The sequence below is a fragment of the Furipterus horrens genome, unplaced genomic scaffold (assembly GCF_987537825.1).
Source record: "Furipterus horrens unplaced genomic scaffold, mFurHor1.1.pri manual_scaffold_7, whole genome shotgun sequence".
In the NCBI taxonomy this organism is placed as follows: Eukaryota; Metazoa; Chordata; class Mammalia; order Chiroptera; family Furipteridae; genus Furipterus; species Furipterus horrens.
Window position 1 is genome coordinate 137,338,090 of NW_028327177.1, and position 25,818 is coordinate 137,363,907.

Here is a 25,818-nt window from a genome sequence, read left to right on the forward strand (position 1 = left end):
TTAAATTACCCTGTGAATAGTTTTCCTTTAATGTACCTTAGAATACTATACGTATTTTGAAAATACACTGGGTAATGACTAAAGAAAACAGCATTTTAAACAAATACACCAGAACTTAAATTTCCAAACAAGGATTGTCCCTTCCAAACCACCTTAGAAAGTTAAAAACTACTTTTCTGAAGTCATCTTTAGAATCTGTACCACAGTCATTCTCTAAAGTGGTCACCCTCAATCCTTAATTTGATACTTTAGATTTAATACTTTAAACCATAATTTAAATTTTTTTGGAGAAAAAAAAAATCTGACTAAGGTAATAAAAAAGTAAGTCGTGACTACAGGGGCTGAAAGTACTTCTTAAAGGCGTTCCCAAAATGTGGTAATGGCAGCATCACTGGAATAAGTCTGTAACCTCACGCAGCTTCAAGTTAAATCCTAGCACTTAGCAAAACGACTTGCCATGATGAAATGTGGCACGAATAAATACTATTAGGAATGCGAGACGGGAGATGCAAGAACAAACTGGTGACTGTAACTGCCATTATTTAAATGTGGCCCCTAGGAAATAAAGTAAGTTTGGGTATTACTACCATCAGTTTGAGGTGCCTTTGAGGACAAGTGAAGAATGGTAAATGGGCAATTATAAATTCTTTTCTATAGGAGGTAACGGAAACCCAAACAAAGGAATTAGAGAAGTATGAGACAGTTTAGATGCCGACAGCCAAGGAGCGTTTGAAAGGATGAAGACGCGAGAGCGGATAAATTAAGCTTTTAGAAAAAGGAGATTGGGTGGAATAGATCACAAGTGACCAGGTTATTTCTAATGAGAAGTCAAGAGTCTTTAGGGTTTGAACAAACGGAGGCTTTTTTCCCCCCTCAGTCAACAATGCGAACACGTAGGAAAGGGAACATATAGGTTATTGTTATTTGCCTGATTTCACCTGTGGCCGTTTCTAGGGGGAATCAAAGTCATAGGAGCGAACTACAGCTAATAGTAAGAAACCAAGCTGGAGGCGGAGGAGGGTGCTTAAGGTATGAAAATAGCCAGATATTGAAAGAGCCAAAATGAAAAGGAAATGCAAACCGGAGAAGAGAAATTTTAAAAAATTAGCAACATTTGGGACTGGCATCATCCCAAAGCGTCAGCTCCGAAAGCTCCGCGGGCGGATCTGCGGAGGCAGCCTTGCCCCTTCTCCGGGTGCCGGGGTTGACGGTTGGGAAGGTGGGGGCTCTGGGGGGGAGGGGACGCATGCGCGCGCCCTGTAGCGCGCCCGCCCGCCCTGCAGCGCGTGCTCAGTCGCTCCACCGACCCCTGGGCCAGGCCCCGCCACCTGCCGCCCAATCATTTCCGACTCCCCCCGGCCCAGTCCTTCCTATGCGGAGCGCTCGCTCATGCGTCCTAAAGCTCTCCGCGGGCGCGAGCAGCTCCCTGCGGCCGGGCGGTAAGGAGGACAGGCCGAGGGAGTTGAAGGCGGCGGGGAAGGCGGGGCGGTCACCTGGGCGCTGACGTCAGCGCAGGATCGAGTACCGCCGAAGCTTGCACCCCGAGTGTCGGGCTGCGCGCAGGCGCTCCAGGCTAGAAGGCCTGGCACGCGTCAGCCAATGAGGGCGCGCCGTGCGGCCCCGTCCCTCGCCGCGTCTCACCTCCTGGGACACGCCGGGTCGGGCACCCGGGTGGAGCAGGGCGCGCCCAGCTGAGATTTTAGGGGTGCGGGCTCAGAGCGCACGGAGGGCAGGAGCCTATCAGGGCTGTGGTCTAGTGGGCGAGGGCAGGCGGGAGCCAGGCCCTGCGGCGCGCGCTCGTGGGCCGGACCGGCGCCCCGGTGCGCATGCGCCCGGCGCGGCCGCGCGCGCCCCCGCACATCTCACTGGTACCGGGTGGGAGGTGACACAGGTCGGAGGTGAGACAGTTCGGAGGAAGCCCGCCTGGCGGACACTTGCCGGAACTGTAAGGAGCAGGAGGGGAGGGGCTCCAGTTGTTCCTTCGGGCTACTCAGGGCAGAAAGGGGGGTCGCGGTGGGCAGCGCGCAGTCACCTTAGCTCGGCGGGCTCACTGGAACTGAGGCATTGCCGGGGGCCGGAGTGTCCGCACCGCTTCTGTTTTCACTTGTTTTGAAATGAGAAACCAAAGACGTTTTATTTGGGCCTCATTGCTTCCGACTGGGCTACTTACCCGAAGTCTTTGACTTAGCCTAGGAAATTGTGATGATTCAAATATCATAGCAAAAGATTAGAAACGGGAGCTAAAGAATCTAGATACTTGGCTTTTGCCACAATTCATTAATTTATCTAATAGGACTTATTACTTTTGCTTTTTCTTTGCCTTTTTTTTCCCGTTCCCAGAGAAGCATTCAGCTGAAAAGCAATGAAAAATGCCCGTTTTTGTCCCTCCTTGATGGAAAAAACTCCTTTTAAAAACCGAGTAAGGTAGTTACTAATGAAATCACAGCTTAAATGAGACTAGCCTGAGGATATGAACTTTGTCGAAATAAACTACCGTCAAATAAAAGTGCCAAATGGCCAAAGATCAATCGGAGGACCTCTGTTTGGCAAACACGTTACTGTTTCTGTATCAAAAATGATTTAAGCAAAATGAAAATTTTTCTTAGACTATCCAAATTGGACTTTTCCCACCAACTTAGGGATCTCTACGAAATTTTACTTGAACGTGAACAGAATATTTAATGCCTTACTTCACAGCACAGAACTGAGGTTAAAATAAGAATTTTTCATTTTATGAAATAGAAGCTAATACCACTATTAAGTGGATTATAGCAGTCATTTACGTTGGTTTCTAAATGGGTTGTGCCCTTTCCTATCTTCCGCCCTCATTCAGAGAGGAGGACACCATCTCCTTGGAAAAGACCTTCCACAGCCCCGAATTCCAGGTGTAGCTCTTGAGAGTTTCCCATAATACTCTGCACGTGGCTGATATTTCATTTGCTGCATTCTTTTATCTGCTTGTGTCTGTTTTTCCACTCCCACCCTCTCTCCTAGGGCTGTAGTACAGTTTTGGGAGAGGTGACATTGCCTTAATGTTTTTCTGTTCCCAATACTTTGCACAGAACCTGACATCATAAGTGCTTGGTAAATGCCTGTTGATGAATTGGGTACCCAGACTGCCTTTTGAGTCTGGTAAGACGGTGTGAGCTTTGTAGTTATTTTGCAGCGTGCTTGAGGCTTTTCCCAGTGGAAGGATAGTGAGCCCCATAGGGTACATACAAGAACCACCCATGTAAGAATTTGTCTGAAGACAAGAGCCCTGCGATTGGCCTGGGTGCCCTCGACTTTCAAAGTGCTTCTCACTAGCAAAGGAGAGCCCCCAGCTCTCCTCTGAAGCAGCGTATATTCAATCTGCTGATAGTAATTTGATTTTCTGTGTGGCTAGTCCAGTAAGGGAAAGAACCGCTGATCTGAATCTTCTAGTCTTCTTAGCAGTTACATTCCTCATAGTAAATTAAGAAGTTGACATTGTACTTCTCAGTCAGATCCCTTATGCTTTGTTTTCCGGGGACCTGTTACTTCTGGCGGAAGTGATAAAATTGGCTTTTTGGTCTTGCAAAGATGAGGACGACCCCAGGTCTGCGCCACAGGAAAAGCAAGCAGCCGGGCTCTAACCTTACTGCCACTTAGATTTTTTTTTTAAATCTCAAGAAGAGGGTACACCATACAGGAAACAAAGAACTGATTCAAGCAAAACTTTTAGTAGCCTCACACTGTATGTTTTAAGATTTTTGGACATTGATCCCTTATTTTGATAATTCTGAATTTTCCAGTCAAAATGTATTTTACTGCATGTTCTAGCAACATGTAAGACTTTATTAGAAGGGAATTATATACTAATAATAGTTGCCACTTTTATGAATTTTTATTTGCCAGATGTTGCTAATTATATATAATTTTACTTAAGTTTCACAAAAATCCTATATCTGTCCCCTACCTTCACACATAATGTACTCCTAAAAACACTTACAATTATGTGATGCAGGATTCCATATTCAGAGAGTTAAAACATAATTACAATGTTCTGGATTACATTTCACCTTTTAGAAAATCTTTAATGAATATTTCCAGCATTTTACAGGTGTCTTTCAACATTTTTTCCTAAACACACAATGAAGATAACTTCAGTCTAGTGAATATCAGCTAAAGGCCAATGATGCATATATTTACTATTGTTTCACTTATGTTAAATTTGTTAATCCTTATTGCTAGTATTAGAATGGTAATTTTTCCTTTTTTAATTAAATAAAGACAAAATTCCTTAAAGTTTTCACTAACTGTACAAACATTTTCTACAACAAAGATAGTTTCTGGCTAAAATTACTGCCTAGCAGACTCAGATTGTTAGCTCAATATATTCTCTCACTTAATGAAATGTTTTAAAGTTGAAATTGAAGAACAGTTTGGAGCAATAGTACATAGTGTTTTCACTGTGATAACATACACTGTGATATTTAGAAATCCTGACATTCTGCAAAACAATACACTAAAGTAGGCACTATGGAAAAAAAATTCACACCACTCAAAACTAGCTTTTTCATCTGTATCAGCAGCTTCCCAGATTGCTTGATGTCATGGAAAATGCAGAGATACCTGAAGCCACTAACCATCTGTTTCTTGAACCAAAGGAAGGAACTACTAGGGGATTTTCAGGTTTTTCTCCTTAAGTCTTTCCATGTAGCTAAAGTGTTCTTAATTGTAGAAAGCCCCCCGGTGATCATTCCAAACCATTAACATGCTGGAGGGAAAACTGCACATGATATAACGTCTTTCCTGGTTTACCAACTGCACATAATCTAATTCACGTCACGGAAGCTTCTTTGTAGAGGAACAGACTGATCTTGGACCACCCGTATTATTTACTAGTTGACTCGGGAAGGTGAGCTAACTTGCCCTTGCTCGCTCAGCCAGTCAGTGCTAGAGTCAAGGTTTGCGTACAGATCTCAGACCTTCCAGCCTCCCTCCCCTCACTGCCAGGCACACTGCCTTCTCTGGCAGCAGCATGTTAGCTTTAAGCGCTTTTGCCCGGCGTGGACTTAGATCGGCACAGTCCAGTAGAAATTCAACATGAGCCACGGATGTCGTTTTAACTTTTCTGTTAGTAAATTGCAAAAGACAATTCAAACCAGGTTGTGTTTTGCTTTTAAAACAAAAACAAGTGAAATTAATTTTACTAAGTTATTTCAACATAAAAAAGTATTAATGAAATACTTTGCATTTTTTGTACTAAATCTTTAAAATCTAATGTGTACTTTAACTTAAGACACTTCAGTTCAGGTGCTCAGTAGCCATATGTAGCAAGTAGCTACCTTATTATCCAGCACAGGCCTAGATCCCAATTCTCTTAAGCTTCTTAAGCTACTGCAGCGTGAACCATTTTAATAAATAGCCTACTCACAGAGAAAGCAGGCTAGACACACCTCACTCTTAACCCATAACAGCTTTTATTTTAAGTTTTTCTTTTTATAAATCTAGAGACAATGATTTAATGTTCATACTTGTATTTGAAAACATTTTATTTTCGTTGTGAGAATCTGTTGTCACGTTTCCAAGTTTTAATGTCCTTTATTAGTCATTGCCCAGTAGTTGTTTAGTTATACCCTATGATTACAAAGTGAACGGTGAATGAATAATTTTTCTGGACAACTGAAGACCAGTACTTTAAGTACAGGAACTTTTTTTTTTCTGCTTTGATTGTTATTTTTTTAATCCTCACCCGAGGATATTTTAGAGAGAGAAAAACATCGATTGCCTCCTGTACAGTCCCCAACGAAGGACTGAACCCACAACCTAGGTATGTGCCCTGACTGGGAATTTAAACCCACAACATTTTTTACGGCTCCAGCAAACTGAGCCACCTGGCCAGGGTTCTTCTTTGATTATTTTTGATGGAAACACTTCCAAAACATGCTAAACAATTCTCTCCAAACAGACTTTGGGTTCCATTCCATGTTTGAAAGCCATTAAGGATATAGTCTCCAATTTTTGCAATTTTGCCGTAGGTCATTCTTTGGAGATTAATTCTGAACTCTTTAAACAAACCCTTCAAGCTGTTTTCCTGGCTAAATCAGCTGCTGCTTCTATCAGTTCTTACTCATAAATGTGTACATTTGTAAATTCCCGAATAGTGACTTGTCGGCCTCCTGTGAAATTCTGGATGCATCAAATTTGAAGCAGCTAGTCTTTTCTAAATTGAGGTCAAAATGTTTTATTGTCTGTATTATGCTTTAACTTTCTGATTTCAAAACCGTTTATTTTCAGTGGTTTGTTTGTGTTGATGTCTTGCGTTTGCAAATGAGCAGAGCATGTCACTTGGATCACCTGCATAGTTCGTCAGATGGAGGCGTTCTGATTTTATGAACTTGTAGGGCTCCGCTGGAGGGAACAATCAGAACGGGGTGCATTGTTGCGGTCGTAGGCCTAGGTGCTTTGCATTGTTTAGTAATTCTGCTTTGCAAGGCTGCTTCTAGGATCCTTTTATGCTGAATAACAGATGTTGGTTGGAGCTTTGCTGCATATTGTTTAACCTACTTCCTGTTCATATTTTTAGATGATCATATATATGCCTCCCAAGCATTAGTCCTCATTTCTTATCTACAGTTTTATCTCACGTATTAGTATCTTTATCAGTATCTTTGTCATTATGTGTGAGTGTGGAGAGCTGTTCTTGAGCTAGATTGGGACCACCGTCCAGGAGTGTCTTTGGACAGACAGGTTTCCCAGGTCTAGGGACCTGTCTTAAATACTGAATGAACAATGCTCATTTCTGTTATCATCATTTTCTTCATTTAATTTGTATGCTAAAGCCATTGTTTTTTTTTTAAGGACACATGTCACATGGCCATTGTTAATAAACTAAGAAATAAGAAAATTAAAGCACTTAATATCCTACCAATAGCTAACTAGAGATAGCTAGTTATAGATTGCATATGTATGTCCTTCTAGTCTCTTCTTTGCAAGCTCTGAGCCTTGTACCTTTGCTGTCTCAACTAAGTCTGGTTTTGATTTTTTAAAGGTCGTGTGTATTTTGTGTAACAGTCTTCCAGATATGTATGTCTTTAGCACATATTTCTCTCCCAGTCTGTGCCTTGTCTCCTCATGCTCCACGTTGTTTTTCAGAGAGCACAAGTCTTTAACTTTAATGAAGTAGTTTATCGGTTCTTTCACCAGTACCATGCTATCTGATTCCTGTAGCTTTACAGTAAGTCTTGACGTTGGGCAGTGTCAGTCCCACCACGTGTTCTTCCTCAGTATTGAGTTGGCTGTTCTGTGTCATTTGCTTTTCCATATAAACTTTAGAATGAGCTTGTCATTGCTGGGCTTTTGACTGGAATTGCATTGACTCTGTAGATCAGGTTGGAAAGAACTGACATCATGGCAACACTGACTCTTCTATCCATGAACATGGACTTTCTCCCCGCTTAGTTCTTTTTTGACTCCTTTTATCAGAGTTTTATAGATCTTCTCATAGAGACCTTGTACATATTTTGTTAGATTTACAGCTAAGTATTTCGTTTGGGTGAGTGCTGATGTAAATGGTAGTTTTTCACCTGTTCATTACTGATACCTGCTTATCTTTTCAGCAATTGATGGATGCGTGGAAGGCGACGTACATATATATTCAGAAATGTTTTGCTACCTGAGACCTGTGAGGAGGTAAGTAAGCCTCTTGATCCAATCTATAGTTAGTATGGGGGGAGGGGGGATCTGTTCTACATTTGGCTAATTTTAACTTATTGTTATTTTCCAAATTCTAAAGTTATATTGTAGAGGACAAGAAAAGAAAAAGAAAATTCATATGAACAGTCAGGGCCTGCAAGAGTCTATCCAGAGCAGAAGGTAAAAAGAATGCCATTGTTCAGGGTAGTGCAGTGCGAGCAGCGTAGGACGGAAAAAGATGGAGTCTGTCCTCGGCGCAATTTTTATCTTACTGCCCTCAAGCCTACTGCTGTCATTTGGAAAACCACTCCTGGCCTTTAAATTGAATACTAAGGTCATTTGGCTGCTGTATTCGCTTTTTATGTGTGTATAATATAAATCCTAAGTCGGAATCTTTCCAGCAAGACACAGGACTCCTCCAGCGGGTGACTTTGGCTCAAGGACTCCCCCTTGGCATGGCTGAGCCCTTCTTGGCATTGTGCTGCACCCCAAGACTTCCTACCCAACACGCCCTCCTTCCCGCTCTCCTTCTACAAGTGTCAGACCTGGATCGTGGTCTGAAAGTACTCCCTACCTCTTTCTTCCCTTCCCAGTAGTTGTCTTGCCTATCTAATCCTGTCTGGCCTCGGTTTTTAGCAGATCAAAACTAACACAGCAAATGACAACACATACATAAAACATATTTACCGCCTTCAAGAATACAGTGATAGTTGAGGGTGGGTAGGAGGAAGGAAAGAAGAACAAGTGAAAATATATCATTTACATATTATAGTATTATGTTCCAACTAGCTTTTGTTTGTTTGCTTTTTGAGTTTACAAGAGGGAACGGCTATTTATAATGAGGATTTAAAAGGGAAGGTTCTGGGGAAAACGGGCACATTGCCTCCTGGCACAGAGCGGGCATACAGTTTGGCTCGGTGGCAGTGAGGGGCAGGGAGGAGGTATCAGCTCAGCCGGCAAGCTGAAGGCAGGGGAGAAGGAGGCTGACAGTCGGGCGCTGGGACTGGGGGTGTCTCTAAGGGGTGGCTGGAGACCGTGTTTGAGAGACAGACTGGAAATGGTTATAGAGGACGTACTGACGAGACGAAGAGTGGCTTGATTCTGCAGGCGGTGGAAGACCGTAAGTGGTGCTTTAGGGGGGAACACAGTGACAGTGGGACTCCCGGAAAATCAGCCAACATACGGTCCGTTAGGGAAAAGCAGACCGATGATGAAGCCGTGCAGCCCGGTTCTGTGCTGACCGCTGGTAGCAGGACAGCGGGAAGAAGGAATGACTCCAAGGGGCACTGCCAAGTGAGAAGGAAGGAGACCAACTGGAAACGGGGGACGGCCGGCTCGTGCGCGCGGCAGGGAATCTGAGGCTTTGGGCTTTGGCGACGTGGAGAAAGGTGGGGCCGCAGTGACAGGAATGATCGCGGACCGAGCTGCCTGCCCCTCTGCCTCCGGCATCCAGGCTGAGCTTGCCGGGCGAGCAGTGCCCGCTGCTGCGTTCTGCAGACGTGTAAACTTCGGGCCGCCAGCAGGACAGCTACGGGGCTGCGGGCTGTCTGGCGTTTGGACACGGGACGGACGCTTGGACGGGAATGGATGGCGGCGGCGCTCACGTTTACGTTAACTGCCTCGTTCGAGGACGTCACACCCGGCTCACCGTTTCCTCTGCTGCTCAAACCCCAGTTATAACCCCCAACGCACAGCCTATACGTTGACCTTAGGAACGGACCAGATACATGTAAAACCAGACCAGACCGAAGGGAATCTGAAAATGTGTCGGCGGCGTCTAGACTGTTGGAAAAAACCTGCAGAAATCATTCTATAGTCCTACCGTTTTAAAAATAGAAAACTTTTTAAAAGACTCAGAACACATAGCATATGAGACACAAATGTGTCCAATATTTAGAGACTTCTTTATGAAGTCGGTTATAGAATGGAGGAGGTAAATTTTAACATGCAAAAATAGGTGTCAGGGAAGTGCTTACTTAAAATTGCAAATGATTTCATTTAGATTTAAAACTGGACTTAAAACAAAACAATCTCAGGTGAGTTATGCCAAATTTTAAAACTGAAATGTCAGGTTATCCAACTAGAATAATATCAGCGCACCAGTAATGAGGAAATGAACGGAGAGAGGTCTGTATCTTCTTTTTAAGCATTATATCATAATTCTCAAAATATTTTCACTTATAAAAAAATGACACTATTGGATATTAAAGGTTTTTTAATCTGAAGAAAAAAATGGCATAGAAAATTGTCATCATTTGCTGCAAAACCAGTTAACATTTCCAAGTGGGTTTTTGAGGGGAAATTGTATTATTATTATTATTTAATATTACTTCTCATATTGTATCAGAGGAATTTATATATACTGTTTTTAGAAACTATATGGCACTCCTTGCTCATTACAACTTGGCAGATACCAGAAAAGCACAAAGTTTTGAATTTTCGTTGCTTTCTTGTTTTTGTGACATTTTCCGTGCATAGTAATTTCAGTGTGGCCGTCACTTTCTACGTTGGGGATTTGCTTTTACACCAGGGCCCCAATGATTAATCAGTCCCCATCTCTTTGAAAGGTTATGTCTGGAGAAGGTATTTCCACGCCAGTTTTCCTATGCGAGAGCTTTCTCGGGAGCTGAGGCAGTCAATGCTTTGAGGCCGTTCTATTTTGCGGTGCATCCAGATTTCTTTGGCCAGCACCCCCGAGAAAGGGTAAACATTTACTATTTTAACCTTTAGTCTGCGCTTCTGTTTGGTTTATTTACCTTGGCCACAGTAGAATGCTGTGGGTTCTATAAATTTGCAGTTCTGTCATGGTGACGTATAATCAGTACTTTGACCCGATTTTAAATGTAGATACTACCAATGGAAAATGCATTTTTTTTAATGAAGTCTGACGTACTTTATGCAGGTAATAAAGCTATAGACTCTTAAGAGTATTATTAATTGTGTTTTCTGTACCAGTTTTTTTTGTTTGTTTGTTTTTGAGTAAAGTTGAAGGTGTAAAGGAATATTGAACGCCTCTCTTCCCATGATCAGTCCTTTTCCAAGGATGACCCAGAAGGGTCTTTCAATGCCCTGACGGTTGTCCCTCCTGCGCATCCTGCCGATCCACGTCCCTGCAGCTCATTCAGTGTGAGCTCAGGAACGCAGCCTGACATGGAAAATAACTCAGGATCAACTTAGCTACGAAGGCCAATATTTTTTAACATTAGATAATATATTACAAAAGTAAATGCTTTGGAATTTTTTTCATTGGTTCCTTTTATCTTCATTACGAACATTGACACCTGACCAAACATGAAAAGGAATTTAAAACTCTTGAAAATTAGAACATTATTATATTACATTTTTCTATTTGCAATTGAAAACAAATCAGTTTTCTTCTTTGCTTTAGGAAAATATTCTGATTGTGATATCTGATAGACGTTGGTTAGCCAAGTTTTTAAATCCAACACGTATGGAAAAATTAAACCTAGTAGTAGGTGAACATTTTTCTTCCTCTACCAATGCTGTGAAATCCCAACACCTTTTAATACTGATTCATTTAATATGTGTTAAACCTACAATATGTGTTAAAAAGGTCAGGACATAGTTTATGTTGTTTCCTCGTTCTATTTTGTGTGTAAATGCACCTTAATAATTATTTTCCAGGAAGTCAATGAAAATTCTCTTCAGAGATTAAGTGTCTACTTAGAAAACCTCCAGAAACCAGGCTTCAGGTCTTTGAAACCAACTCAGCTCACATTTTATGTAAGAGAAACAGACCAAAATCTCTCTGATGGCCAGGAGACCTTTAGTACTTTTGGTACGTTTTCTTATTTCTAGTTTGTTCTTTGCAAGCTTCCTATTAAATAGGTTCATTCAGTCTGACATTGCCAGAATACCTTTGGGTTGAAGCCTTGGTCATAGAAAAATAATATCATTTAATTGATTTGTTTTCCTAGAATTAGATCCTATTCCTAGCCACATGTATTTCAATAAGCCATTTTTTGTGTTTAAACTTTTTGTCTGTAAAATTGAACTATTCCTATTTGTCCCCTTCCTATTTTAGTGCTGGTTTAAGTGTCAAACTGTGTAACAATTTATATTTTTGTAAAGTGCAGCTCACATTCTCTTCCTTAATCCTCTAAATTCCCTGCGAGGTAGGCAGTGTTTGCCCAGTTGTAATTCAGCAGTGTCCACTGACTTTCCCAGGGCCATGGAGACAGAACATGGGTCTTGAACTTAGCCAGATGTTTTAAATCTAATCATTCCTAATATATAGCCTTCTGTTTGGTCCTCTGTCACTGCTTTAAAACTAAGGGGAAATATGGTTCTGTTATTTCTCTACGTATATAGCCTTTCAGTTATCCTTGAGGAAATTACTATTTTTAGAATGAACTTGAAAACAACTTAAACATTTACTAAGAGCTTTCTGGGAATTAATGCTAAAACAATTACAAAATACACAGTAGTCCTGACCCGTGTGGCTCAGTTGGTTAGAGTGTCATCCCATAGCCGAGAGGTTGCAGGTTCAATTCCCTGTCCGGGCAGGTAGGAGGCAACCAATCAACGCTTCTCTCTCACATTGATGTTTCTCTCTCTCCCCCCTTTTTCTAAAAAAGCAATGAAAAAAAAAAAAAAGTCTTTGGGTAGGATAAAAAGCAGGGGTGGATACACAATAATTCTTAAAAACAAACTATTAATGAAAGTCAAAATTTGATAGGCCTTTTGAGAGCTAAAATCTATTTCTAGCTCTTCTGATGACGAGCTGTGTGACCTTAACTTCCGGTCCTTCACTGTGAAAATGAAAGAGGTGAAATGCTGTGTGTGTGAGCTTGGTCTGAAAAGCACTAAAACGGTGTTTATGTTTGAGACAGCACCCCACCCAGCCTCTTCAGACCTGCATTTGGTCACATGGGTCACATGGCTTCTCCTACCTGTCACTCTCTCGTGGTTGCATGCGGGAGATCAGGAATCACAGGGTCCTCCCTTGGCTGTTTCTCCATCTCCATCTGATCTGGAGTTTTATTTAAGACAGACTCTAATCTTTAGTATTCAGAAACAAAAGTCAGCTCATAACCCTATTGTGAAGGAAAGGAACAGCTCTACTGAAGAATGCTATGCATATGCATATATATCATATGTAACACACACAAGCACATAGAAGACGTCTAGAGCGGGGCAATGATGTAGATGCTCTGTATCTGCACAAACATAACAGGCGCTAGCCCCGTGTGGCTGTTGAGTATTTGAAATGTGCCTAGTGTCATCAAGGAATTGAATATTAACACGTTGCATTCGGGTGGCGAGAATTCTCGTCATTTGATCGTGTAATTAAATAAGGTTATTTAGACATTCAGTAGTAATTTTTCATTTGCTTTTTTAAAAAATTTGTTTATTTGTAGGGAGAGGGGAAAGGAGAAAGAGAGGGAGAGAAACATCACTGTGTGTGGTTGCCTCTCACTCACGCCCCCAACTGGGGACCTGACATGCAACCTAGTCATGTGCCCTGACTCGGAATCGAACCAGCGACACTTGACTCGCAGGCCAATGTTCAATCCACTGAGCCACAGCAGCCAGGCTGCTTTCTTTAATTAATTAAGGATAGTAATAGCTTAATTGTTAATTTCATGAAGTCATTTCATTAATATTAGCCATATAACCATATTTAAATCTTAAAACCTGTAGGAACAGAAGATTAAAAAGCATTTAAATACCCCGGTACGGAACGTGTTAAATGTTATGTAATTTTAAACCGCCACCCATGGTTAGTAGCTGCCATATTAGACAGTACAAGTCCAAAAGCACACATACCTCCCTGTTAATAGGGGTTCTGTCTAGCAGAGGTGCAAGGTTGTATGCCTGTGAACAGGAGACTTGTATTTTCACTATATATCTCTCTAATTTCACAATAAGGATATACTTTTGTAATATTGATAAAATTTTCAAAACCACTTGCAATACTCCTAAAAAAAAGAAAAAAGAACATGTTGCAGTGGAGAAAATACTTGGGGTGGTGTCAGCTTAGACTTAAGCCCTTGCTGCAGTCTTTCTAACCTCCTTGAGTCTTTGTTCATATTTGGAAGGAGAGATAATGATGATGCAGTTGGTTGAAAAGTTATGTAATTTAACTAAGCACCACGCATAACACCCAATAAAGGGGGGAAAAAACAGTGGATTTCCTGTTGATGATTTAGCAAGTTAGGTAACTAACCTTAACTCAATGACTGCCCAGTATCAAAATCAGTTTGTGAGGCACAATTAAACAATTAGGGAATTTTAAGTCACTTCTCAAAAGTGCTGAGTTACTGAGCTAGTTGGGTGGGCAAGTACGAGGACAGTCTCTTTCAATCACGGAGAAAACTCTCGATGGGTTTCTGTCACCACTGAGACTAGGCTGTCTGACTCCTCTTCTGAACCAGTCACGGGGCAGCCCCCCCTACACCTCCCTCCGCCTTCTTCTTAGAAACTGCTTTTAGTGGACCCTTGCTCGTAGTAGAGTTTTACCATCTCTTAGACCATAGAAACCAAATTTATAGGCAGCATTGAAAATACTCTGAATCCCCTTCTTGGGCTGGGGTAGGTTGAGTCACTGGTGCCAAACTCGTAAAGGGACCTGCCAGGAAGAGGGATTGAGGAAGGCAGGGATAGTGTCAGCACAGAGCTGGAGAAGGGAAGTAATGCTCCATGACAGACGGATGAATTTTAATTGGTAATGGAATGTTTTAAAGGGTTTTGATTTTATGAATTTTATATGAAAAAAAAGTTAAATAAAGCAAATAATCATCTGTCTTCATTGTTTGGGGGAATTATATTCTCTAGGATTTCGAGCAGTCAAATTTACTTTGCACACCAGAGATCTGCTAAGCACAGTATTATATATTCTCAACTCCTGCAGTTTATCAGTTGAACACGTCCAAAGCTCGAACAGCAGAGTGCATCCCCCGCCTCTCAAAGAGGCGAAAAGGGTGCCTGACAGGCCCATCAAATGGGACAAGTCATATTACTCCTTTACTGGATTCAAGGACCCAGATGAAGACCTCGAACAAGTCTCGAGAGTGGAAACAACTCTAACGTACGTACAAGTTTGTACTTAAGTATTTGTAGTTCACGTTTAAAATTAAAGTCTAATTTTTTCAGGAAAAATAATCCTGTCAGTGCAGTTAACCCAGTAACCATATGTAAAAGACATTTCATGTTTCTTAAAGTTGTCAGAATACTTCCAAGTGTGTTAAATATTTTTATCTTTTCATACCAAACACATACAGGAGACTGTTTTAAGTTTTTGAAATTCTACTCCTCGAGTTACCCCTAGTATATAAAGAAAGAATATTATCTACATCTACTTTAAAAATATAAGCTTCTTCATATGTTAAACATTTTCATTTTCTTTGGAGACTTCAATAGTAAGATCTTTACTGTAATAAGCCATACATAATAAACATACATGGAGTCAACATTTAATATCAGATGGAACAGATTGATAAAATTTTTAATTATAAAAACCATATATAAACATTTCTCTATCATTTGCCTGTAAGTCACCATTGATGGGTTTTGAGTCAGTCTTTTTTGGCGGTAAAGACCAGCCACATAGTCTGGCCCTGTGATTGTATCTAAAGAGCCTGTGGCTTACCAGGGATCTTCGCTCCCTATAGCGTGGTAAATTACCCTTAATTATCCACTGGCAGAGCGTTTGCTTTGTGGATTGTCTGTGCTAACTCAGGAATTCCTCCCCTTGTTATCTAGCTGGATCCCAAATAAGGCTGAAGAGTGCTGCCTAGTCAGGGGTTTAGACTATCAGCAACTGGGCCAAAACTTGTTAGCCACCATGGTCATTTTGGCCATGTACCGTTTAAACTTTTATTTTTATTCTTGTATTGTTTAATTCATCTTCATTTTACATGTAGATTACAGAAGAGGAATCATAAGGAACATGTCCTGAATTATATATTTCAGAAGTAGCATTAAAGTAAATCAGCTTTACATCAAATTGATCTTTACGTGATTTGTAAATTGCAGTCACCTGATCAGAATTTATTCCTGAAAGCATGTTAAGGTATTTCTAATATTTCAGGACATAATATGAGAAAATATAACAGTATTATTTAGTGTGGACTTTTAATTCTTTAAATAATTTTGTTTTTGTTGAGAAATACAAGCTGAAATAGTCTCTTACTATTGTGAAATAAAACACAAAATATTTGAAAATGAATCAGTTGGGTTTTTTAAAAGACAGAATAGAATTATCAGATCATAAAAGCTCCATTTAATCTATTTTCACAATACATCTGGTAATTACATTCCAATCTAGATTTTTGGACATGCTGTGTAATTTTTAATTTCTCAGCAAATTGTTCTTAATCTTACTTCAAAATCATTTTACTATATGCCATATAAAAAAGGATATAATGAAAATTTTAATACCTAAGGAATTTTTTAAATTATGTACTATAATAAAAGGAATTTACCAGTCTAAAAAACATTAAGAAATGCTACTCTTTATATAAATTTTAGTATTCCCTTATTTTGGAAATATTCTGATTATCAAATAATATAACAAAAAATATTTTAATTATATAAAATTGAATTTGGAAGGAGCCAAGAAGCCCCATTTCTGTCTAAACAAAATAATCCCTAATGTTCTGTCTTTCCCACTGAAGTGTAGAAAAATCACTGAAAGCTATTCTGTTAGCTACTAAGATATCAGTTAATATGAGACTTCTATTTTTTCTATTTGAATTTTGGTCAGATGATTATATTTCACTTTCAGTATCTAAGTTCTGAACCAGTCTTGGTGTCCATAAAAGGCCGCCTTGGACAACTGTACCATTGGAACTTTTTCTGTAGAATGTTTAAAAACTGGATAGTCATGATTTAACTCATAATGCATTTATTTACTTTTTCTGTTGATTATAGGCTGAGTCAGTGTTTTTCAAATTGAAGATCATAACACAATTTATTGTCTTGGGACCAGCAAAGTTGTTTTGCTTCGTTCCTTTTTTAAATTTCTTAAATACATTTTGTCAGTAAGTTTAAATATTGTTTTTCAGAATACACGTTTCAGTTATATTTCAATATATAAGTAAGTGTGTGTGTGTGCCCACGCGCGTACTCAGTCACCATTTACAATATTCCTCACCGTGGGTTGCCACCAAAGAAGTACCATCCGGTGGTGCTGGTCACACTGAAAGGGCAGTGCGTCCGGATAAGGCACTCGCAGGGGTTACTTTATGGACTCTAGCTGGGGAGACCTCAATGGCTTTCTTTATTTTAATCTTGCTCGTTAGTACCCAGAGCTCGCAGTGTTTATTCCCTCATCTCTACCCAAGTCGCTCCCTTCATCAGACTCACCAGTCTAGTCTTTTTACCACCAAGTGCCCTGAACCACCTGCTTCTGACAGGCTGGTGTGGTTACCACCCTGATGTCCTTCCCACCTGCATTCCCTCCCCCCAACCCAGTGCCCCGCTGGCCGCATCTCAGCCACTTCCACCTACACTCGCCTCGCCCCTCCTCTATTTTTCACGTGTAATTTGGTAAAGGTTTACCATTGGGACCGCTTCCAAGTAATGCATTTGTCTGTTCATAGTAGGCACGTCTGCACTGCAATTAAAATGTGTGTATCTTTTTTTCGTTCTAGATCCTGGTTAGATAACAACGGGAAACGTGCTGTTAAAAAGCTGGAGAACAGTTTGCCACTTAGAAAAGAACTAGATCGTTTAAAAGAGGAGCTGTCTCATCAGTTGCAGCTCTCAGATATCAGGTAACTACAGCGAGCCTGGTTTACAGACTAGTGGGAACATGCGTTACCTAGACGTAGGGTTTTCCAGCAGTTAAATATTTGCGTCTTTTACTTTAATTACTTGGACAACTAAATATTCTTCAATTATCTTTTTATGAAGGTAATTAGATGTTCATCTATGTAAGAAAACTCTCAATTTATTGTTTAAAATAGTGAAGTAAGATTTAGATACTGAGATATCTGTAGCTAGCTAGTTGAACTTTTTTACATAATGAGTTTGTAATAAAAATATCCTTTTTCAGCCCTGGCTGGTGTGGCTTGGTGGATGAGCGCCAGCCTGCAAACCGAAAGGTTGAAGGTTCAGTTCCCAGTCGGGGCACATGCCTGAGTTACAGGCTGGGTTCCCCACTTGGGGGCGTGAAAGGCAGCTGATCCATGGATCTTTCCCACACTGATGTTTCTCTCCCTCTCTTTCTCCCTCCTTTCCCCTCTCTCTAAAAGTAAATAAATAAAATTAAAAAAAAAAAATTTCTTCATCATGTAAGGTTGGTATCGAGTTTAAAAGAGGAAAGGAGAGAAAAAAATGAATATTGTTCTTGGTTTTGTTTACATGAAAATAACTTTTTCTAGTATAAGTTTAAAAAGATTTGTCAAAGCAGACTGGGATTAGTAAAATGAAAGGATTTCTTAAACACAAAAAGAAATAAGCATTATTTTACAATACTGCAGAGGAACTCCTCGGCTTTCATTCCTACTATAGTAAGTGTGGGTGGGTATAACCCCATAAACAAAGGTTTCCTGGTATTCGCGGGTTCTGAATGCAGCAGCATCCTGAGACCAAAGCATTTGAGGCCCATGAACATGACTGCTCCCCCACTTACCAGAAAATCAGCCAAGTCACCAACAGATGGAAGCATTGTGACTAATGACATCATTCCTAATTCTAAGGAGCCTACATGGAAGACCATTTCTTAATAAGAATAGCACTTAGTAGCTTTATCACAATGTTATTCATTAAAATTATATCTACATTTTTCAATTGTAAGTTAAAGGAAAAAAATTTTAAACCAATTTCATTTTGTCACAAATGGCGTTCATCAGATTCAGTGTTCAGATGAAGGAGGAACCTAAGCTTTTCAAGAGCCTGTGTGGAGTGCCTCGCTCCTTCCCGTTTATTCACCTTTGATTAGACTCCCGGGGCAGTAGGAAAGGGCCGCGCTCACAGGTATGAAAGAGGAACTTTAGGAAGGCTACAAGCAACTAGTTCAAGGTCACAGCTAGTGAACTCCAGAATTAGATTCAAAGGTGGGCGTTCTCATGCCGCAGGAGACCTGTGCTCTTCGTGCTTATAGAGCGGCACCGTTGTGACGTCACGTGAACGTCAGGTTCTACTTTGTCACTCAGATCTAATGTTCATGCATAAAATGAGCAGATTACATGGTGTCGTAAAAATCACTTTCTGGACAATAAGAAAAAAGGATCTGATAAACCTAACTGGAATTCCTAATTGGCACTTAAATCGAAAACAAAATCACCATTGAGCAAGGTGGAGAAAGAAAAAATCTTTTCAAAATCTTTCCCATTTCTCCCTCTTATTTTAAAATAGAAACTTATTTGCTTGTTTTAAATCTTTAGATGCCTAAGCATGAGTAATAATATTTTTACCCTCTAGTACACAATTCATTTTTCATTTGGTTGCTTCTTGAAAGCTGTGCTGGTCTGGAAGCACGCGCGTCCTTGAGCATTTGGGGTGACTACATGCCTCCGTGTTCAGAGGTGCCAGGTGTTAATCACTGTGTACTCTCTGTTGGACCAGGTGGCAGCGGAGCTGGGGCATTGCCCATCGCTGTAGCCAGCTGCATAGTTTAGGCCGCTTAGCACAGCAGAACTTGGAAACACTTAAAAATGCAAAAGGTAAATAATTTCCATCTTCTTTTAAAATAGCTGCTGTACACATCTGTAAAGTGTAGAGGAAAACTAAGTGTTAAAAGTCTTTCCAGAGGTGACTTTTATCAGAGCTGAATTTTTAAATGTTCTTTTGAATAAATCAACAACATAAAATTAGCCTTTACACTTCTACTGAATTTAAACCTGAACTTATACACTAAATTTAAGTAATTATGTGCTCAATGCTAACAGAATGAGACATCTCAGGACAGTAACCACAGAGTTTGTTCCATCATCAGGATGTACGGTGCTATTCACAGACCGTTCCGGGGTGAGCGCAGTGGGCCATGTGATGCTGGGGACAATGGACGTCCACCATCACTGGACCAAGGTAAGGAGGAGCTGAAATGTGAAACCACTCATTTGTCATTGACATACTTTTGTTTCAAACTATGCTACTATGTCAATGAAATAAAAAAATTTTTAATCATACTTACATTTCTTTTCAGAGCAGGTGCTAAGTATCCTGTACTTAAAATACTACCTAGAAGACTGCATTTTTAAGTCAGTGTTTATTTGGAAATTTTATAGTCTTTTCTGAAGCATTCTGTTGTTTTGTTTTGATTTTAACAGATTTATTGTGGTATAATTGACATACAACAAACTGTGTGTATATTGTGTGTGTGATTTAATGAGATCGGACATATGTGAATGTCCATGAAACCATTACCACAGTCAAGACAGTGAACGTATCCATCCATCACCCACAGAAGTACGCTCAGACCCTAGGCCAGCCCTCTCTTCCCTCCCAGAACACCTCCCAGCCAATCACTGGTGTGCTTTCCATCACTCTAGATAGTTTGTATGTCTAGAGCTTTATATAATGAGAATCACAGAATACATAATTTGGGGGGCGGGGTGGTCTGATTTCTTTCACTTAACGTGACCATGTTGAGATTCATCTATGCTGTTTGCATGTATCAGGAAAGTCATTTTTTTTTATTGCCATGTAGTATTTCATCATATGGATATATCACAGCTTGTTTATCCAGTCACCTATTGACAGACATTAGGTCATATCAGTTTTTAGGTATTAGAAACAAAGCTTCTATGGACATTATCTACAAATGTTCCTGTGGGCATATATTTCCCTTACTGTTGGATAAATACCTAAAAGTGGAATGGCTGACTACATTTGGGTAGTTTAACTTTTTAAGAAACTGCTGGCACTTGCTACAGTCACCTTTTCCATTTAATCCATCCTAATAAGTGTGCGGTACTGTCTCGCCGCAGGTTTACTTTGCATTTCACTAATGACGGATGATGGTGAGCATCTTTTCATGAGCTTATTTGCCATCCACAGACCTGCTTTGGTGAAGTATCTGTTCAAATCAATATTTGCAAACCACAAGTCTGACAAAGTCTTCGTATCTAAATATATAAAGAAGTCTCAAAACTCAACAGTAAAAAAAAGGATCCATCTAGAAAATGGGCAAAAGATATGAACAGACGTGTCACAGAGGAGGACAGACAGATGACAATAAGCACATGCAAAGACAATGCTCATGATGAACCCCAGAGAAGTGCAGATTAAAGGCACGCGATGTCACTACACACCTGTCATGGCTAGCGAGAAAGATAATGACGCCACCAAATGCTTGCGAGGACGCAGAAAACGCCTCCCTCCCGCGTGGCTGGTAGGAGCGTAAAATGGCGCGCGCCCCCTGGGAAAGAGCGTGGCCGCTTCTCCAACCTTCGACACGGACTGCCCAGGGGGCCCCTTGGGCATTTATACTATAGAAATGAAAAATTATGCCCACACAGAAACCGGTACACAACCGTTCATGGGAGCCAAAAACTAGGAAGAGACCCTGATGCCCCTCAGTGTCCAAGTGGTTATTCAAAGCGTGGCATAGCCACACGCGAGCGCTGCTCCACTGGGGGCGTTTGGGGGGGAGGGCTGTGCTGCCGATGCACGCAGCGCGGGGTGGGGGGCGCTGAGCTGAGAACATCGGCCTCAAAGGGTCACCTGCACTAAAAGTCTCCAAACCATAAAATTATAGAGAGAACAGAGTTGTGGTTGCCAGGGGCTGAGGGGTGGGGAGCCACCCCGTGGTATCCTGACTGCGGTCGGTCATGTCCCACGAACCTACCCGTGGGCGTGCACCCGTGCACACTGTTAAATACACGCACAAAGAAGCGCAGATGAAACAGCACGTCTGATAAGGTTAGTAGCTTGTGTCACTCCGGTTTCCGGGTTGTGGCAGGATACTTTCGTTCTCCAAGATGCTGCCTTGGGGGAAACTGGGGGAAGGGTCTACAAATCTAGAGTGATCGCCAAATAAAGGTTTTTTACAATGTAGTTGCCACTTATAAATAACCCCTTGAGAGGAAAACTGAAAAAGTAGTAAAATTATGTTTGGCCAAGTGTTAGAAGTACATTGTAAGTCACGTGTAGGAATTTTATACTGTCGTTGCTTGTACTGTAGCGGTTTTCAATGCCTTTCAACTGCCCTGAGAGTTGGCATGACCACAGCTTTCTGTGTAAAATCCAAGCCCTTAATGTGGCACACGGAGCCGGCCCTGCCCCGGCCCAGCTGCCTCCGCAGCTCCGCCTGTGCCCTTGCAGGTGCGCCTCCTGCCGGCGGGCACACCAGACCCCTGGTGTGTGAGAGGCAGCCCCTGCCGGGCTAGCTGCGCTCTCTGCTTCCCTTCTGCCCCCTTCTGAGTCCTACTTCTCTTGCCCGATTGGTCGCGTCGGACTTCCTTAGGAACCTCTGCTTGACCCTCCTGTGTCCGTTCCCCCTGCCCAGGCACCTCACCTGCTGAATTCTGATCATTATTTTGTTTCCTTGTCCCCGGACTGAGCCCCTGGCCAGCAGGGACAAGCTTATAACCTGTAGTCCAGTTTAGTGCTCAAGTACATGGTAGGTACTGAGCAGTGTTTATTGCATTAAATTTAAGTGGATTAAAGTAAATTCTGAAGAAATAGAATTGAAATACATAGATTTTATTTCTAAAGCCCTTCTTTATTATACCACTTAATCTTTCTAAACTAAGTTGAGATTCTTCCTAAATATCTGTCAGTACATGGGACTTATTTTTATTTGGAACGTATTTCTTTTTTTTCTGCAATGTCTTCAATTCCTATCTAAAAATTCCTAAGATCCCAATGTGGTTTGTTTTGAATATTAATGTTTCCAGCATTACATTCAATCTCTTGCTTATTGCTCACTGGAACTGTCCTTCTAGGAAAATACCGGTAATTATCCTGTTAAAATATCTCAATGCCATTTTTTGGAAACCTAAAATTGAGTTATAATGCAAAACTAAATATTTCTCTTTTTTTAATCCTGTAGCTTTTTGAAAGGCTACCAAGTTACTTTGACCTTCAGAGGAGGCTGATGCTTTTAGAAGACCAAATTAGCTACCTCCTAGGTGGCATACAGGTTGTTTATATCGAAGAATTACAGCCAGTATTGACGCTGGAAGAATATTACTCTCTTGTTGATGTGTTCTATAACCGACTATTGAAAAACAGAATACCTTTTCACCCTCGGAGTCTGCGTGGTTTACAAATGATTCTCAGCAGGTAAATACCTAACACAAGAATGACTTTTATTTATTCACATAGATGGGCTGCGTGAGTCAGTCGATGGCTTGTATTTCAGTGCGTGGTTCTTAGGAATTAAAGAATGTTACTGCATCTGTTAGCAGCACTCTTTACACATTAGAGAAGCCAACAAGAGAGAACCAAAGGATTGAATCTCTAGAACATTCTGTAAATATATTGCCACTACAGGGCAGAGTCAATCCTGTGGAAAGCTTGACAGGATTACACTAATGTTAAATCAATAGCCAGTGTTTTTTTGTGCATATACTACGTACATTGTTTTCCGGGCACTGTGCTTGGAGCTGAAGTGTGTTCCCTTTCACTCTCACCCCTTCACCGTGAAATGGGTCCCAGGCCCCTTTTCACAGATGGGGAAGGTCACAGGGCTTGGAAGGGTGTGGTCATCCTGATACAGTGCCTCTTTGGGCACAGCAGGACTGCATGTCATTTTGGCTATACTTTTAGGGTGGATTTCCTTGATGATTCCTTCTCCACGTATCAGCCTCATACAATATTTTCTTTGGGGTGGAGTGGGGGGTGGAGGGGATTGATGGCCTTCCTTTCATGTGTGTCATTCCAGTGACCGATATGCTCCAAGCTTGCATGATCTCGGGCACTTTAACATCCCAACCCTCTGCGACCCAGCAAACCTGCAGTGGTTTATTCTCACCAGAGCCCAGCAGGCCAGAGAGAACTTGAAGAGGAGAGACGAGTGAGTGCTGTCAGCCCTCTGTGAGGTCTTATCATTCAGTGTAACCTTCACAAAGGCAGGTCTTCAGAACTCAGAACTGTGACACAGTAACACTGCACTTCACTTAGGCAACGGACTAGCGGGTGGGTGTCCCATAGTTCCTCGTTCTGCCAGGGATTGGCTGTGGCTTTTTCTACACCATGGACTTCAATTTAAGAAGCAGGGCTTGTTAAAATAAAAGGCACCTCAGGAGCCCTGGCCAGGTGGCTCAGTTTGGAGCGTCATCCTGTGCACCAGAAAGTTGCGGGCTTGATGCCCGGTCCGGGTGCGTGCAGGAGGCAGCCGATTGATGTTTCTATCTCACACTGGTGTTCCTCGCTCTCTCTCCCTACCCCCTTCCTCTCTCTAAAATGAATAAAATATCCTTGGGTGAGGATTTTAGAAAATAGGCATAATTTGTGTCACGGGAGGGAAATTCCAGCCCGGCTTTCAGCATCGGAAGAGAAGGGAGGGAGCGCCCACCAGCCCCGCTCTAGGCACAGAGCTTCCCGTTTCCTTTTTCCTTTTGGTGTGAGTGTGATAAACCAGAGAATTATAAGGAGAGGCAAAAAACAGTTTTTGTAAAAGTGTTTAAAATTAGTCTGCTACAGACATTAGAGGCACCCGGGCACAGCCCCGGAGAGACCTCGGCAAGGGCTGCCCCTGGGGACCCGAAGCCCCTCTGAGACGACACCCCAGAAGGACCGACGGGCCCTACTGATTACGGAGGTTGTGGCCCAGGAAACCCTAGGATGAGACCAGAGGCTTCTCTTGGAAGCAGTGGGAAAACGGGGGTCCTGCCCAGAGAGGTGTAGAGGGCTGTGTGGTTGGAGAACCACTTTCTGGCGCCCAGGATGACGCTCCAAACTGAGCGACCCAGCCATCCTGCAAGGCTTCCCCTTTCTTAGGCAGACTCTTCGAATCTCTTAAAGCAAGTGAGGAAGGCCACGTACAGAAAACGCTGGCCACCCCTGCTGTCGCTGGCACCTGAGAGTGCTTCCGCCCGGTCCTGCACAGAGTACACATCCTGAAAGCCCTGGCGACCCTAGCCCTGTCCACCGTGTCAAACCTCTGGCAGCCCTGTCTAGAAGGAGTCACCTCACAGAAAAAGGAACAGCACTTGAGAAAGTGCTCTGGGTCTGTGGCAGGAAGGGATTCAGTAACGACCGACCAGCACGAGTAACTGCCGACCAGCCACAGCGACCACTTCTGTTTCCTCCCATTTCCTAGCTTCCGGGTACCTTACCGCACATCCGCTGCTCCTGCGTCGGAGCTGGAGATTGGGCAAAAGAGGAGGCTTGGCTATTTTTAACCATCACGGTGCCCGATTAGTCCCGTTCGGAAGCCAGGGCAGCGGCAGCTCGGGCTTCCCCGCCTTCGGCCCGGGGCTCCCCAGCGCCGTCCACCCATGAGGCCGGCTGAGCTCTTCCTGCCTTGAGCTGCTCACTTCCTAGGCCTCAGGTCAAACCCCTGATGGGACAGACACAAGGTGGCCTTAGCGAAGGGGAGGGCGGGGCGGGCCGGGAAGAGAGCCTGGGCGCAGGTGCCTGGTGGCTGTGAGCCTGCTGTTCACCCGGGCATCTCCAGAAGTCAGTACTGCCCGAGGGCCAGACGCGAGGTGCGGTACTCACTGAGCTAACAGCTACTGGGTGAGGCAGGGCGAGAGCTTTTTAATGGGGTGGTAATTACTTTTAGCCCATTGCTGCTACAGAGATTTAAGAAACACTTTCAGAGATGTGTGGAGAAATCAGAGGTGCTGCATGACAGCCACGGGTGTGTCTTCCAGAAGCACACAGCTTGCCTTTTGTGGACACCATTTCCAGGGCTGTGAGCATATATTGACATTGTACGTTCTTTTATTTGCTGGTGGCAATATTATTTTTATTTTTGATATAACAGGTTAAAGGTTATTGAAAAGGAATTGATACAGGCTTCAACGAAGAAATTTTCCCTGGAAAAGTTTTATAAGGAGCCCAGCGTGTCTAGTATCCAGATGGTGGACTGTTGTAAGAGGCTTCTGGAACAGTCGCTGCCCTACCTACAGGGGATGCACCTCTGCGTTTCGCATTTTTACTCTGTTATGCAAGATGGCGACCTCTGCATCCCTTGGAACTGGAAAAGCGGAGAAGCCATTAAATAACCCAGAAATCTGTATTATTTTTAAAGAGTTAAGAAAGAAACTGTTAAATTAAACTTATTTAAATCCATAA

At 42.1% G+C, this 25,818-nt stretch overlaps 1 protein-coding gene across 5 annotated transcripts; it reads left to right on the plus strand.

Annotated features, from left to right (window-relative positions):
* Window positions 1-1,362: 1,362 nt before the first annotated feature.
* Window positions 1,363-25,818, plus strand: TCAIM (T cell activation inhibitor, mitochondrial). 5 transcript variants are annotated; one of them, XM_090284590.1, is made up of 11 exons: window positions 1,363-1,439; window positions 7,584-7,656; window positions 10,227-10,362; window positions 11,305-11,458; window positions 14,458-14,710; window positions 17,277-17,399; window positions 19,195-19,292; window positions 19,565-19,656; window positions 22,625-22,857; window positions 23,459-23,590; window positions 25,508-25,818. In XM_090284590.1, the coding sequence occupies exons 1-11, from the start codon at window positions 1,373-1,375 to the stop codon at window positions 25,746-25,748; spliced, it is 1,602 nt and encodes a 533-aa protein (XP_090140716.1). In that variant the 5' UTR covers window positions 1,363-1,372; the 3' UTR covers window positions 25,749-25,818. The 5 variants fall into 5 exon arrangements, with proteins under 5 accessions (XP_090140716.1, XP_090140720.1, XP_090140719.1 ...); XM_090284591.1 differs by lacking the exon at window positions 1,363-1,439 and adding an exon at window positions 1,847-1,945; XM_090284593.1 differs by lacking the exon at window positions 10,227-10,362 and having other exon boundaries at window positions 1,374-1,439.

What these genes read in the sequence shown, in the direction of transcription:
- TCAIM (XM_090284590.1), top strand. Translation starts at nt 1,373, where the DNA reads ATGCGGAGCGCTCGCTCATGCGTCCTAAAGCTCTCCGCGGGCGCGAGC. An exon ending in GCCAGCACCCCCGAGAAAGG is followed by an intron (nt 10,363 to 11,304) that starts GTAAACATTTAC and finishes ATTATTTTCCAG; the next exon opens with GAAGTCAATGAAAATTCTCT. An exon ending in AGAGTGGAAACAACTCTAAC is followed by an intron (nt 14,711 to 17,276) that starts GTACGTACAAGT and finishes TTTTCGTTCTAG; the next exon opens with ATCCTGGTTAGATAACAACG.